Source organism: Neovison vison, chromosome 7 (assembly GCF_020171115.1).
Source record: "Neovison vison isolate M4711 chromosome 7, ASM_NN_V1, whole genome shotgun sequence".
Taxonomy (NCBI): domain Eukaryota; kingdom Metazoa; phylum Chordata; class Mammalia; order Carnivora; family Mustelidae; genus Neogale; species Neogale vison.
The window spans coordinates 117,876,912-117,890,748 of record NC_058097.1 but is presented as its reverse complement, the minus strand read 5'-3'; the positions used below and the strand labels follow the sequence as shown (position 1 = coordinate 117,890,748).

Below are 13,837 nucleotides of genomic sequence, written 5' to 3'. Positions count from 1 at the left end.
GACACTGAGGAGAATGATCATGGGAAGATATCTTTGTTTGACTACATCTAAAAAATATATTCTCAAAGGAATAAAACATATACAATTTGAATTATTCCTGAGACAGAGAAACTCCTTCAAATAAGGGAATGCAGTCCTTAACTACAAGTAAAGGACAAAAAGAAATGTCCCAACAAAATTCCCCTGTACCTTCCTCCCACAAAGCAAGGGCACAATACCGAAAGTCGTTGGCCTCGTTATTCTGGAACAAATTTACACGTGTCTTAGGAAACGGGCTAAGTGTTTCCAATAATTTAGAGAAAGCATGTCCTAGTCGCTGTGTGTAACCCACACATGTGTGATAACAGTACACGGAGCACACCCACGGAAAAAAATAACAGTGCTTTTACTTAAGAGAAAGGAAGGATAATGGTTACTTAGAAAGTGTCCCAGACAAGCTGTCAAATTGAATTCAGAGAGCTGGAGTCTGACTCCGGGACAGGGCTGGCTGGCTAAATTCCCTTGGGATTGGGGTTTCCTGCCTGCTACAGTTTGGAGACAACCATTCTTTGTTTCCCAGCTCGCTCGCTTGCTCGCTCTTTCAATCTCTCTCCGCTGAACACACACACACACACACACACACACACACACACACACACACAAAAACATGCAGCTCTCCAAAGAGGGTCAGATCGAAAGCAGACAAAACATTAACTCTGGAATTTCAAAGAAAAACAGTTAAAAAAAATAATAAAATGGAGAGAGCGAGCTACTGTCTATTCTAGAATCATAAATCTTGCCTTTGGACCACAGAAACAGCTCGCTCTCTCGCTCTCTCTCTCTCTCTCTCTCTCACACACACACACACACTCACACACACATTCAGCAATCACCCCGGCTTTGCTAAAAATGGATTAGGGGTATTTCATCATAAAGAAAAAACACAGAATGACAAAGTTCTTAACAGGTCCTCCTGTGAGGCCTTAATAGCCTCAAATTTTTAAGTGTATGTTAGTTGACACAGACAGAGCCTGAGGAACCATATAACCTGCTACATAAGAGAGGTCTTTACTCCCTAAAAATAACAGGAGATTACCTCACAGTATTACAGGCCTTTTCCTATGGGTACACATGTTCCAGACCCATCCCCCATGTGCTACCCTGTACAGGGCCTGCCCACACCAAACACCACGCTCATCCTCCCCTCCTATAGCGACCCCACTCAGGATGCTGCCCGAAGCCCCCCGTCCCCCAAATGCTGAACTCGAACCCATGTCACCCTCACACACTATGCATTGCCTTGGGAATACATATTCTGAGCCCATCTCTGCTCTTTTCCCCATCAAAACAAAGTTTCTTGAGGCAGCTTTGAAATTATGGAAAATTCTGGAGGTATAGAAAAGCAGAGTGAAAAGTCTACAGAACCCCGGAGGGCCCTTTACCCTGCTTTAACAAGCATGGACTCATGGTCAATCTCATTCCCGCTCCACTCCCACCTCCTACCCCTGCCCAGCCTCCATTAATTTGAAGCAAATTCCGGGCTCTGGGTTCCTTCGTGGAGCTTCTTGGCCCACAAGAAGACAGCCCACTGGACTCCGTCTTTCAGTTTCATGTAAGCCACCAAGAGGCCACACAGGGCTTCCCACCCCCCATAACCCTGTCATATGTTGAGGCCTTGGTGCTTCCCCAATCCATGCTCATATCTCCCAGAGAAGCTCACCTGGGCCCCGACTGAACCCCTCTGGCCCCTGGCACTGCTGCCCCCACACATACACAACAGAGCTGGCACTGACCAGCGTCTTTGGGGTCGACTCTCTTCCCCTTGTCTCCATATCTACTCCCAGGACTACCATGATGCCTATCTCCAGAGGGCTCCCATCTTTTGCTCCAACCCCTAAAACTCCATCATAAAGGACACCCCCAATAGGATGTAAATACAGGGGGAATGGCAAGATTTAGCGTTATATACTCACCCATACTCCAATATACAGTATTTAAGGACTTACTGGCCTTATCTGTAGTATCTCTGATTCTTAGCCCCTTGATGGTAGGTGCTGGTTGGACACCATATTTCTGGGGCTCAGCCTCGTGTCCCAAACATGATAGGTTCTTAAGAAATGAAGACGTGATCGAATAGGGTAGAGGAAGGCATGAATCACAGAATTTTGGTCCATTCTTACGGTCCTGAGTGACTTCAAACTCTGCCACTTGCCACTCCCTCCCTGTGTGGTCTTGGCTGGACCCAGTCTTCTCTGGCCTCACATCTCTTCTGTCCCATAAAAGTGGGGCGGTGGTGGGGGATGGTGGTGCAGGGTGCACAGTGTTAGCATTGAACTATTTTTCATCTCTCCATTATTCTCAGAGAACTTCTTGGAAGTAGCATGTATTTTTCTAGTTGATTATATGCAATTTCATTTTATTCTTTAAGAAGTCCATGTGCATCTCCTTAATAAGATTTTAAGCAGCTTGGCTGTCTCATTGATGGTATCACCATGCCATATGATATGGTGCTTCTCAGCCTTTGGCACAGTGTCAGCAAACGGTCAACCCTCAAAACTATTCTAATTCTTTTGCAATAGTAATACTAATTACTGTAATTCATGGAGCACTTATTGGTATGTCAGATACCATGGTAAGGGGTTGGTGAGTACTGTCCCAGCCCTGACGGGGCACTAAAATGGTCCTCACTTTTATACACGGGGAAACTAATGCATCAAAAGTAAGTGACTTGTCCAGGGTCAAACACCTAAGTATATGTATAAGTATGTATAAGTATGTATGTATACTGTATAAGTGTGTGTGTGTAAGTATGTATGTATAAGTGTAAGTATAAGGGTATAAGTAAGTGACTTATACATGGGGAAACTAACGCATCAAAAGTAAGTGACTTATCCAGGGTCTGAGTCCAGAGCTAGAGTTTCTAATCAAGATGTGATAATGTTAAAATAAGAGATGAATACTTGCCTTGGGTAAATTCGGAGCACAAATCAAATAATTTAATTAGTTTAAATTTAAAATACCGTTACATGCTTGAACTAAATAATGCCGAGAGGATGATATGAGAAACAGCGTGGTGGGAGGAAAGAACCCAGAGACCTAGGTGTGAGCCCCGCTCTGTCCTGGGACCTGGGGGACGTTCCAGGAAGCCTGTAATTTCTCTGGGCCTTGTTTTCATTATCTACAGAATGGGAATAATAATAATAATAATACCAGCTCTGCTGCCTCCTGGTGAAGTTGTGAGGCGCATATGACATAATGTGTGTGCAAATGCTGGGTGAACAATGAAGGGCTACAGAAAGGGGCAGTTGCTATGTGTGTGTGTGTTGGGGTGGGGGGGTGGGCACTGCCATCTAGAAATCTCCTTGACAGAAGCCGGGCTCTTGTTAGGGTGATCTTCAGTGCCAGTTAGGCATTTCTCGACAAAGGATGGGGAAAGGTAGTTGCTTCCTCCCTCCCTCCCGTACTTAGCAAGCAGACAGACTTTTTCTCCATTAGCCATGGCAACTGCTGGAGAGGGCTACCCGTGCTCAGGTTTTGCATTCAGAAGCAGGTTCGGAAAGCCTTCCTGGCCGGGGCAAGCAGCTCAGTGCTGCACGGGCCCCTGGCAGGTTTATGAGTTCTAGGAGTTCATAAGCAAGGAGCTCAATATCCTCTGACGTTTGGAGAGTCCGAGGTATTTAAACAGATCCAGCGTGAGGAGCTAAGGAAACGAGGGTTAGGCATGCAAAGCAGCTCCCAAGCAGAGATGGGAAAATTATTGCATGCTGATTTTCCAGCGGAGAGCACTGGGAGGCCCTAGGGTGTACCCCAAAATCAAGGTGGCGCTCTAACCTGCACCCCCAAACACACTCCAACCTCAGCGTGGAGGGCAGGGAGAACAAGTTTGGAGAGTCAGTGGTCCTGTTTCCAGGACTCTTCATATGTACTTGGAAAGGCCACTCACCTTCCAGACTCTCATTGTCTTTGCTAGAAAATCGAGGTACCAGGGCTCCTGGGGGTGGCGCAGCTGGTTGGGCGTCTGACTCTTGATTTTGGTTCAGGTCAGGATCGCAGGGTCATAGGATTGAGCCTGGAGTCAGGCTCTGGGTGGGACTTGGAGCCAGGCTGGGATTCTTTCTCTCTCCCTCTGCCCCTCCCAAAATAAATACCACATCTACTATTTAGATACATATAATTAGAGCGTGTAAGTGAGGGATTTCTGAGATGTGAAGAGAGGTGCTAACGCAAACTTGTCAAAATCAACGATAATTATAAGATCATCAATGATGATGGAAAGAACAAGTCATGATCTCTCCACTCAACCCGGACCTTCGTTAGTGAACCAACAAATCCTGCTCCTCCTCCACTAGGGGTCAGGAAAAGTCAAGATCAACCACCCAGTGTATCTCTAAGAAAACCTGGGGGTGCTCTGAGCTGGGTCTCCTTTTCCTCCTTCAAGTTTGTGTCTGCACTGCAGCAGAAGGCTTCTTGATTTTAGCTGCAGGTTATGACAGTAACCTGGAAAGCTTCAAAAAAAAAAATTCCCAATGTCTACATGTCATTCCTAGCCATTCTGAACTAATGGGTCCTGTCTGAGGCCTGGGCATCTGTGTTTAAAAAAAATTTTTTTTAAGATTTTCTTTATTTGACAGAGAGAGAAAGAGAGCACAAGCAGGGAGAGAGGGAGAAACAGACTCCCTGCTGAGCAGAGAGCTCGATGCGGGGCTCAATTCTAGGACCCTGAGATCATAACCTGAGCTGAAGGCAGACATCTAACCAACTGAGCCACCCAGGTGCCCCTTAAATTTTTTAAAAATTTAAATCTCATTTTTCTTGTTATTGTGATAAAACATCTCTAACAGAACTGACCATTTTGACTATTTCTTGGTGTGCATTTCAGTGGCATTAAGGACGTTCACTGGGTAACCCCCACCATCAGAACTTATTCATCTTTCCAAACTGAAAATGCATCCATTCAATGGCAGCTGCCCCTCTGTCCCTGCTCCCAGGCCCAGTAACCACCATTCCATGCTCCGTCTCAAAGGATCTGCCCATTTGAGATGCCTTGTGGGAGCAGAGCCATACAGTGTTTGTTCTAGGGCACCAGTAGTCTCTGTGTGGCTCAGACCAGAAGGTAGTGCCAAGCAGGGGATGTGTATGAATTCATCCTTGGGAACGGAGAACGGTACAGGGCATGGATGGAGAGGAGAGTGGAAATATTGTGAGGTCAGGGCCAAACAATGGGAAACATGTCAAATCTCTGCTGACACAATCTTTAGGCCAGATATTGTCTGCATGGCCCTCCAGAGAAAGGGGTTGAGCTGTAGGTGTCAGGGAGACCATCGGAAGCCAGGAAATTTGAAACCCTACAACCTGGGTTTGAGTCTTTGCTACACTATTGTCTAGCTGTGTGCTCTTCAGTGAACGGCTTAATATTGCTGAATCTCACTTTATCTGCAAACTGGAGAGGGTCTTAGCTACCTCTCAGGGACTCTGCCAGGTCAGAAGAAGAGACAGAGCACGTGAAAAGGTCTCTGGTATTACAAAATCCTATCTAGACCACAGCTGTGGCTCCTGTTATAAATGGGTAACTGTTGCTTCCATCCTACTGTACTTTTTAAAGTGCATTAGCCTTGATAAGTAAAGGTCAAGAGAGCACCACTGTTTTAACTGGGACCAATGTGTGACTATTGAATACTTGATTTAAAGGGGCTTATAGACTGTTATAAATTAATTTCTAAAATCAAGTCTTACTTCCTGGGCACAAATAACCCTTTGAGAAGGCAATCATTTTCAAGAGACAAGCTAAAAGGGTGATTATGCCATTTTAAAGCCAAAAGGCATTCTAATTTGATAAGTGAATTGAAGAAACACTAAGAGACATCACCTCCTCAACTTCTTTCCTTTGTGCTTGATGCCAGCACCTGCCTTTTGTGACGCACAACACACAAACGCACAACACACAAACACACACATACACACAGAGCTCTGGGCTCCTGTCCCCTGGGTTTGTTTGGGGGCTATGCGTGTGTGTCTTATTCAAACAAGATGGAGCCAAGGTTAAAGTGGGTTTTCTCATTATTTTTCCAATTCATATTTTAAGTCATGAAGATAGCTATTAGAGAAAAAGCGTGCACATGTGAAAGAGAAAGAGAGAGAGAGAGAGAGGGAGAGAGAGGGGGGATCTGGGGAGCAGGGTGAAAGGGAAGGAGAGAAGCCTGGTTAGCTTTGTCTTGCTAATGCACTTTGTTTTGTGGATGATAGGCCTTTCAGACAGATTCGGACCACCTCACTAGGCAGGGAGGCAACACAGAAGCAAGACAGCTTGAGTGGAAAGCTTTACTGGGGACAAAAGATGCACCTGCAAAGCACAGACTTAATGGTCTCTAGAGGCCAGAGCCGATGTTGGGAGATAAATGCCCGGCACCACCTGAATGAGGTCCTGGCAGTGCGCGTTTGCCTGGATACTACAGTTCATTTATTTCTGAGGGTGCTTGCCCAGCAAGAGCGAGCTATTCCTGCAATCAGCCTGAATAAGCCCGGTGGCATTACAAACGCTCAGCCGCCCGTACACAAAAGGGCCAAGGGAAGCAAAGGGAGTGGTAGGTGCAAGCGAGAGGCTGAAAGCTTAAGACCCCTGGAGGAGTAATGAGTTGCTTATCAACGCAGTTCAATTCAGTCCTGCTTCTAAATGAAAATCTGTATTTTAAGCCCAGTACCAGATATTCTCTCATTGGCTCTGTCCCAGAGCCCTCACTGGTTGCCAGCAGGTGTTAGCTTGTAGAACTAAAGGAACTTTGAAGGATCCCCCTTCCTTCTCCTTTCCTCCCCTTCCCTTCCTCCAGTCCTTCCTTTCCTCTTGCCCCCATCCTTCCAAGAACTGGAGGCCTGTCTGCAAATGAAATGAACTTAAGTACACCAGATGCAAACAGAGGGGCCCTGAATGAAGGCAGAGCTCTCAGCTATGGCTCTAGGACCTCTCCTTAGAAGCCAAGAGCCCAGGAGTCAGGGCTTGATTCTTCCTGATTTAGGTCAGTCCTTTTATTCGACAGGAAACAAAGATTTAGGGCATGAAGCGATTTCTCCAAATGAACCCCAAATGTGCCTGGACCTCCAGTCTAATATCTGTCGCTACAATACCTTCCCTCCATAGTAGATGTCTGCAACACAACGTTAAACAGGTCAGCAAGTAAAATGAGGCTCGGACTATAGAATGAGCCAATACAACTTTAGTTTTTCATGGCAAAATCAAAAAAATCTGATTTGGGAAGGAAAACAGTAACATAAAGAGAACGGACCCTGGGATGGACAGGGGGCGGGGAAGAGGAAGCAAAGGAAACCACAGAAGTTTAAAAGCAGATTCACCGTGTCGTATATTTCTTCCCCCACGTTTTCTGGTCATGATCTGATTAGAAACTGCGAACAGCCAACACAAAGTCCTATGTGATCACAGTGTGGCCGTAACCCACGAGCATTCTCAATCAGATGGTCTCTAACTAAGCCTCTTCCCTTAGAAGAGCTTTAAGTTTCTCCAGAAGGTTATGCTGTGCTCTACCCCAGGGAACCTGTATGGAGAACTTCTGCCCCCATTCATTCTCTATGAGAGCAGATGGACATTAAAGAAAAAGTGGTGAAGGGACGCCTGGGTGGCGCAGTTGGTTAAACGACTGCCTCCGGCTCAGGGCGTGACCCTGGAGTCCCGGGATCGAGTCCCACATCAGGCTCCCAGCTCCATGGGGAGTCTGCTTCGCTCTCTGACCTTCTCCTCGCTCATGCTCTCTCTCACTGTCTCTCTCTCTCAAATAAATAAAAAATAAAATCTTTAAAAAAAAAAAAAAGAAAAAGTGGTGAAAAAAAAAAAAAAGTGGTGAAGTAGTAAAGGAAGCCAAGGAAGGAAGATCGCATGCCTGCTGTACTCCAGTTTGTTCTTTAAGCCTCCACTCAAAATGCCCCTTCTCCATGGAGACATATATATTTTAAAATATATATATAATATATATATTATATATATATTTATAATATATAAAAAACATAATATATATTTTTTGGTCTTGGGCAGACTTTTTTTCACGTAACATTTCTTCCTCCCTTAAACCAGGTACCATATTATTTATTCACTTGTTTAAATATCTGGAAAATCCCCACAATGTTCCATAAATAAGATGCTGAGAAATGCCATTATCATCAAATCCTCCCTAGCAGGAAATTATTTGTTGGAGTTGTTTTCTGTCCCTCTTAAGCAAACCCAACCAACTAGACCAAATCCCCAAATCACCACTTTAAAAATGAATTGGCATTGCTAAAATTTGTGAGGGGGGGAAAACCCCTTAAAATGTGGCATTGCAAGAATCCTTAAAAACAAAAACAAAAACAAAAACAAAAACCTTCATTTCATTATCTTCAGTGGAGGAAAGCCCTGACTTCTCGCTCTGAAAGGGAGTGCTGCTCTGAGAGGAACCCCTTTTTTATTCCATGGTGTCACAACTTGAAGTCCTATCTTTGATATTATTATAAGATATTTTAAAACCTCGCCCTGTTTTTGCCGCTCTTTGGCTTCTTGCCTTGTATGCTAGAAAAAACAAGAGACTTGGTACTTGAAAATGAGCAAAGGGAAACCTCAATAAAATGAGTTGGGAGGCCAGAAAGGGGAGCCTGCCTGGGTGGGGGGCACTACCACTCACATGTCAGTTGCAGGAAGAACTGTCAATTACAGACTTCAACAGAGGAATCAATGACCTTCCACAGCAGAAGAATCTCCAGCAGGAAAGAATCATCAATTATAGGCCCCAAGGGGGAAAGATTTACCTTGCATCCCTCCTGTAAGAAATCCGCTACCCCTGCATCCCAGCCAATGAGACAGTCATTATCCAGAGCTCATACTTTCTGCAATGGACTTCCATTCAAAACGTCTCCTCCCAGCTTCCTCCACTTTCTCCATAAAATAACGCTTCTCTCCTTTGTCTGCTGGGCTTACCTAGGGTTTTGGCATAACTTGTTTATCCAGAATTCCTATTCTTTGCTATTCCCAAATAAACCCTTTTTTTTTTTTTTCTGGTAAAATAACCACCAGTTCTATTTTTAAGATTAAGGGTGCACAGATTGGGGGCTGCCCACACGAGACTTAACAGCACGGAATGGTGCCAAGCCTGGTTCTGAAGAAAATCCACGAGAGAACTGACTCACCTTCTTTGACACTCAGTCGTGAGGATTGGTCTGTGTGGGAGGTTGTGTTATAGGCCAACAGTGAACCTGCAAGGCAAAGCAGAGGATGGTTGTAACAAGACGTTCTTCTGAGATCAAGAGTAGAAGGTGGGATGAGAAGGGATCGGGGAGGGGAATGGATAAGGGCTAGGGAAGAGGGACAAATGGCTCCTTGAGAGAGTTATTGGAATCTGTTTTGGGGGAAATGTACTGGATTCCTGGAGTTCCCATTAGAGTAAGTTAGGACAGAACACTTCCGGGCGGGACTCGCACAGCCCTCCCCAGGAGCCATGTTTATGATTCCAAAGAGTTCTCGGGTGTCCATGCCATGTCGCGGCAGGAGCACAGGACAGAGAAGCTCGCTGCGTGACTGTGGGTAGGTCTAGATTTTGATTTCTTCAGCAGAAAGATGAAGGAGTTAAACTATAGCCGGGGTTGGCAAGCTTTTCTTATAAAGACCAGATAGTAAATATTTTAGGCTTTGCGGGTTAAATACAGTCTCTGTTGCACATTCTTTTTTGTTTTTGTTTTGTTTTGTCCATGCGCCAGAGTTGGCCAGATTTGGGCAGATTTGGCCTGCAATTGGTAGTTTTACCACACCCTGGAGGAGAAGCTGCAAGAGTCCTGCCTGCTAGGATATCCTGTGGGTTTATGGACAGGTCCTTTCGCTGGTGGGGTGAAGTGCTCAGATATTACTCGTCGATGGTGGAGAGGAGTGTGCTGGCCGTTGGGAAGGGGGGAGTGGTGACGGGAGTTCCAGCAGCCACTCTTGCCTTCCCCTGCGAATGTCTAAGAGAATACAGCTGAACGTGAGGCATGGTACGTGGAATTTTCTGTCATCCCAGAGGGCTGCTACCCTACCCAGTCTCTTAAAATTAAACTTCAATGCATAACTACTCACACCAGGCCCTAGTCTGGGAATTTTTAGGGATGATAGTTTTTTTTTGTTGTTTTTGTTTTTGGGTTGGTTTTTTTTTTTTTTTTTGTCAGCTGCATATAAAAACTCCCTCTTGCCCCTAAAACTGAGCTGGTTCCTTAATTTCAAAAGAATTCAGGAATTTCGTGTTACAAAATGGAGGCATTTTTGCAATTCTCCCTGAGATTCTCGTGGAGGAAACTCTGCAGGTCTTTCAAAAACCGGGGCTGGAATATGCTTTTACAGAGGATGCGATAAGCCTGCCAGAGGTGTTTAAGGCTGGGGAAGTCTTTGAAAATTTTCCCTTCTCTGTGCAGACGGGTGGCTTTGGGTGCCAGGGCTGAGGACAGGGGATGGGCTGTCAGACGCTCCTATTTTTAGTCTCCAGTCATGGCAGGGATGCCGGCGCGGAGCTGCCGCCTCACCCAGCTGTGGGCGTTTGGTTGTGTGCCTCAGAGAAAACGTGTTCCTTTCAGGCAAGACAAGGGGGGAGAGAATTTTGTAAGAATCCCCCAACTGCCTAGCTTCTGGCTTGGGCGACTATCACTGCTGGCCCCGGAAAGGGCTCCAAACAAAAAAGAGGAGGGATGGAGGTGATACTGAGACCACGGTACGCCAAAGTGTGGACACATGCACACTACTTTAGAAACGAGACGGTCACGGGCATGTGGGTATCTCAGTCTGTGGAGCATCTGTCTTTGGCTCAGGTCATGGTCCCAGGGTCCTGGGATCGGGCCCCTGCTTCTCCCTCTTCCTCCACCCCTCCCCCCTGCTCCTATGAGCTCTCCCTCTCTCTCTCAAATAGATAAAATCTAAAAACAAAAAAATCCCCAAAACATAAATAAGACAGTTATGCACACGGACTATCCTGAAAGCCAGATGCATTTGGTTAGTCCATTCTCAAAATATCATGGACCCAGATGCCTGGGTGGCTCAGTCGGTTAAACATCTGCCTTCGGCTTGGGTCATGATCCTGGGGTCCTTGGATCAAGTCCCACGTTGAGCTCCTTGCTTGGCGGGGAGCCTGCTTCTCCCTCTGCCTGCTCTGCCTGTAGCTCTCCCTGCTTCTGCTCTCTCTCTCTGACAAATAAATAAAATCTTCAAAAATAAAATAAAATAAAAAGGACCCAGCTAGGCTGGGAGGACCTCATTTCATTATAGTTGTTATGCAAATGAGAGTCAAAAGTTGGACCTGCCTCTTACCACTTACTAGCTTTATGACCTCCATCGATTTACCTAATCTCCCTAAGCCACAGGCTCTTTATATATAAAACAGGCTAATAATAACATCCACTTAACACGGTTGTTGCGAGGATTGAATAAAATAATACGTGTCAAGTGCTCAAAAAAGATCTTGGTCGCTAGTGAGTGTTCAGTAAATGCTAGCTGTTATCATTACTATTTTTACATCCCTTCTCCCACAGACACCACAATGACATACAATAAACCCTTCATAAAAGGGCTTGCTGAACGTTCGTCGTGTCCTCTGGACCTGACTTATGAATGGGTTCTGCTGCAATAAGAAATAATCCTCCATGACTGGAAGGAGGTTAAGAAAGAGAACCAAATGTTCCAAGGGACTAGAAAAAAAGAAAAGTCTCAGGAGTAAGACCAAGAATGTCTGCCTGTCTGTCCCCGACATTCTCTCCCTCAGGCTGAAACCTCACGGCTGGAGCAAATAAAGAAAAATGATGGTCTCAGAAGAGCAAACTGCCTGAGTCATTACTGCAGATTTAGCTGAGAGCACGAAGCTTAGATAAACCACATTTATTAAATTTTCCCCTGGCCGAAAGTTCTTCTATGGGCACATATGAATTCCACAGGAAACTCCCAGAAAGCCAAGAGAAAGAAAGGGTCGTTTGACCCCTGCAAAGCTTGCATGAAATACATATTTCATGGTAACCTAGGAAAAGGATTTTGCCCTGAAGACCGTTCTTGGTTCAAGTTTCACTCCTGGAAGGAGGGGCTGGTTAAGGGCATCTGGCCTCCTTCCCAAGGGACCAACATCCCCTTCGCAGCTCCCTTTTTTTATTTTTTTTAAAGATTTTATTTATTCACTTGACAGACAGAGATCACTAGTAGGCAGAGAGGCAGGCAGAGAGAGAGAGAGGAGGAAGCAGGCTCTCTGCGGAGCAGACAGCCTGATGTGGGGCTCGATCCCAGGACACTGGGATCATGACCTGAGCCGAAGGCAGAGGCTTTAACCCACTGAGCCACCCAGGCGCCCGCAGCTCCCATTTTTATTTGACAAGTTCTTCAGCCTACAGAGGATGGCACAGCACATACGCTTTCCTTTTTCTTTTTCTTTTTTTCTTTTTAGATTTTATTTATTTATTTCACAGAGGGAGAGATCACAAGTAGGCAGAGAGGCAGGCAGAGAGAAGGAAGCAGGCTCCCTGCTGAGCCTAGAGCCTGATGCCGGGCTTGATCCCAGGATCCTGAGACCATGACCTAGGCGGAAGGCAGAGGCTAAACACACTGAGCCACCCAGGAGCCCCAGCACACACGCTTTTCTTATGGGAACTTGTTCTGATATGAAGAGGTCCTTCCTGGAGCCTGGTCTCCTACTCAGTGGCTTTGGATTTTTTTTCTCCTGCTTTCAGGCTCTTTCTCTGTGGGGCTAACGTGAGCTCCTAATCTTTCCTGACACCATCCTGTCCCAGCGAACAGGCTGTGATGGGCGGAGGGACACCAACACTCCTGCAGACAGGAAGCACCAGACACTTTATAACTATTCTCTCACTTAATCCTTACACGAGCCCTGTGAAGCCGGGATCACATGGGTCTCCTCTTACAGACGAGAACATCAGCCTTCGGAGAAGTCAGGTAGTTTGCTCAGGGTCACACAGCCAGAAAGCCCAGGAACAGGATTCCCATTCTGGTCTGTTTACAAAACTGTTCTCCATCCAACAGACCCTGGGGCCCTCAGGCTAAATCTAAGAAACAAGAAACTCACCTATGGTGTTGGTTTCCTCTGGGGAGGAAGGAGGAGAGGTGACAGAGAAAGGGTACCTGGGGGCTTCTGATCTCTTCCTTGACCTTGACCTGGGGTGCTCATACAAGTGAGTGGATTCTCTTTGTGATAGTTTCTTGGGTTATGCATTTACAATTCTTGCTTAACTCTGCAAACTTCCATTAAAATGTGCATATATTTGCTTATTTACTGTTATTAATGCAGGCACACGGCATATCCATATATATATATGTACATATATATACATACACATATACACACAGATATATATATATATATATATCTGCTAATTCGGGGCCCTAAAAAGAGGTCCCTGAGAATGGAGTGCTCCCCCTCAAAACTGAAAGCATAAGGAAAAAATAATTTTCCATTTTGGAGTCCATCCGTCACTGGATATTATATTAGGGAACTGAAAGAAGATGGAAATGAGCAGAGTGAAGCATTGCAGGTGTGAGGTAAAGCCCCAACAATGGGGCTTTCTTCAGCATTCCAGTCCCTCAGCCCAACCAGCTCTTCATCTGGGACACCTGGAGCAGGGGAGACAAGGGTCTAGCCTCCAGCCTCCCGGGCCAAAGCCTTTGTCTCGGGCCCAACAGCCTGCTGACTGTGGCTCTCCCCGTCTCTGGGCTGCAGGGCAGGGCAGGGCAGGGTGGGAGGAGGGAGCACGGAACTAAGGCTCTATGTTCCAACCACAGGCTGCACTGACTACAGAGTCCAGGGGAAATCTGGTCTTTTGTTGTGCCTGAATCCTGTTTTCTTTTACCGGTCAGACCCTGGCCTGGAAGGGA

At 45.9% G+C, this 13,837-nt stretch overlaps 1 protein-coding gene across 2 annotated transcripts in view; it reads right to left on the bottom strand.

The window, feature by feature from the left end:
• FLI1 (Fli-1 proto-oncogene, ETS transcription factor) overlaps positions 1 to 13,837 on the bottom strand; it is a 123,263-nt gene that overhangs the window by 20,357 nt on the left and 89,069 nt on the right. For both annotated transcript variants that reach the window (XM_044258191.1, XM_044258192.1), the window contains one exon: positions 9,142 to 9,207. In XM_044258191.1, the coding sequence (XP_044114126.1) occupies positions 9,142 to 9,207 (66 nt within the window). The remainder of the gene's footprint in view (positions 1 to 9,141; positions 9,208 to 13,837) is intronic.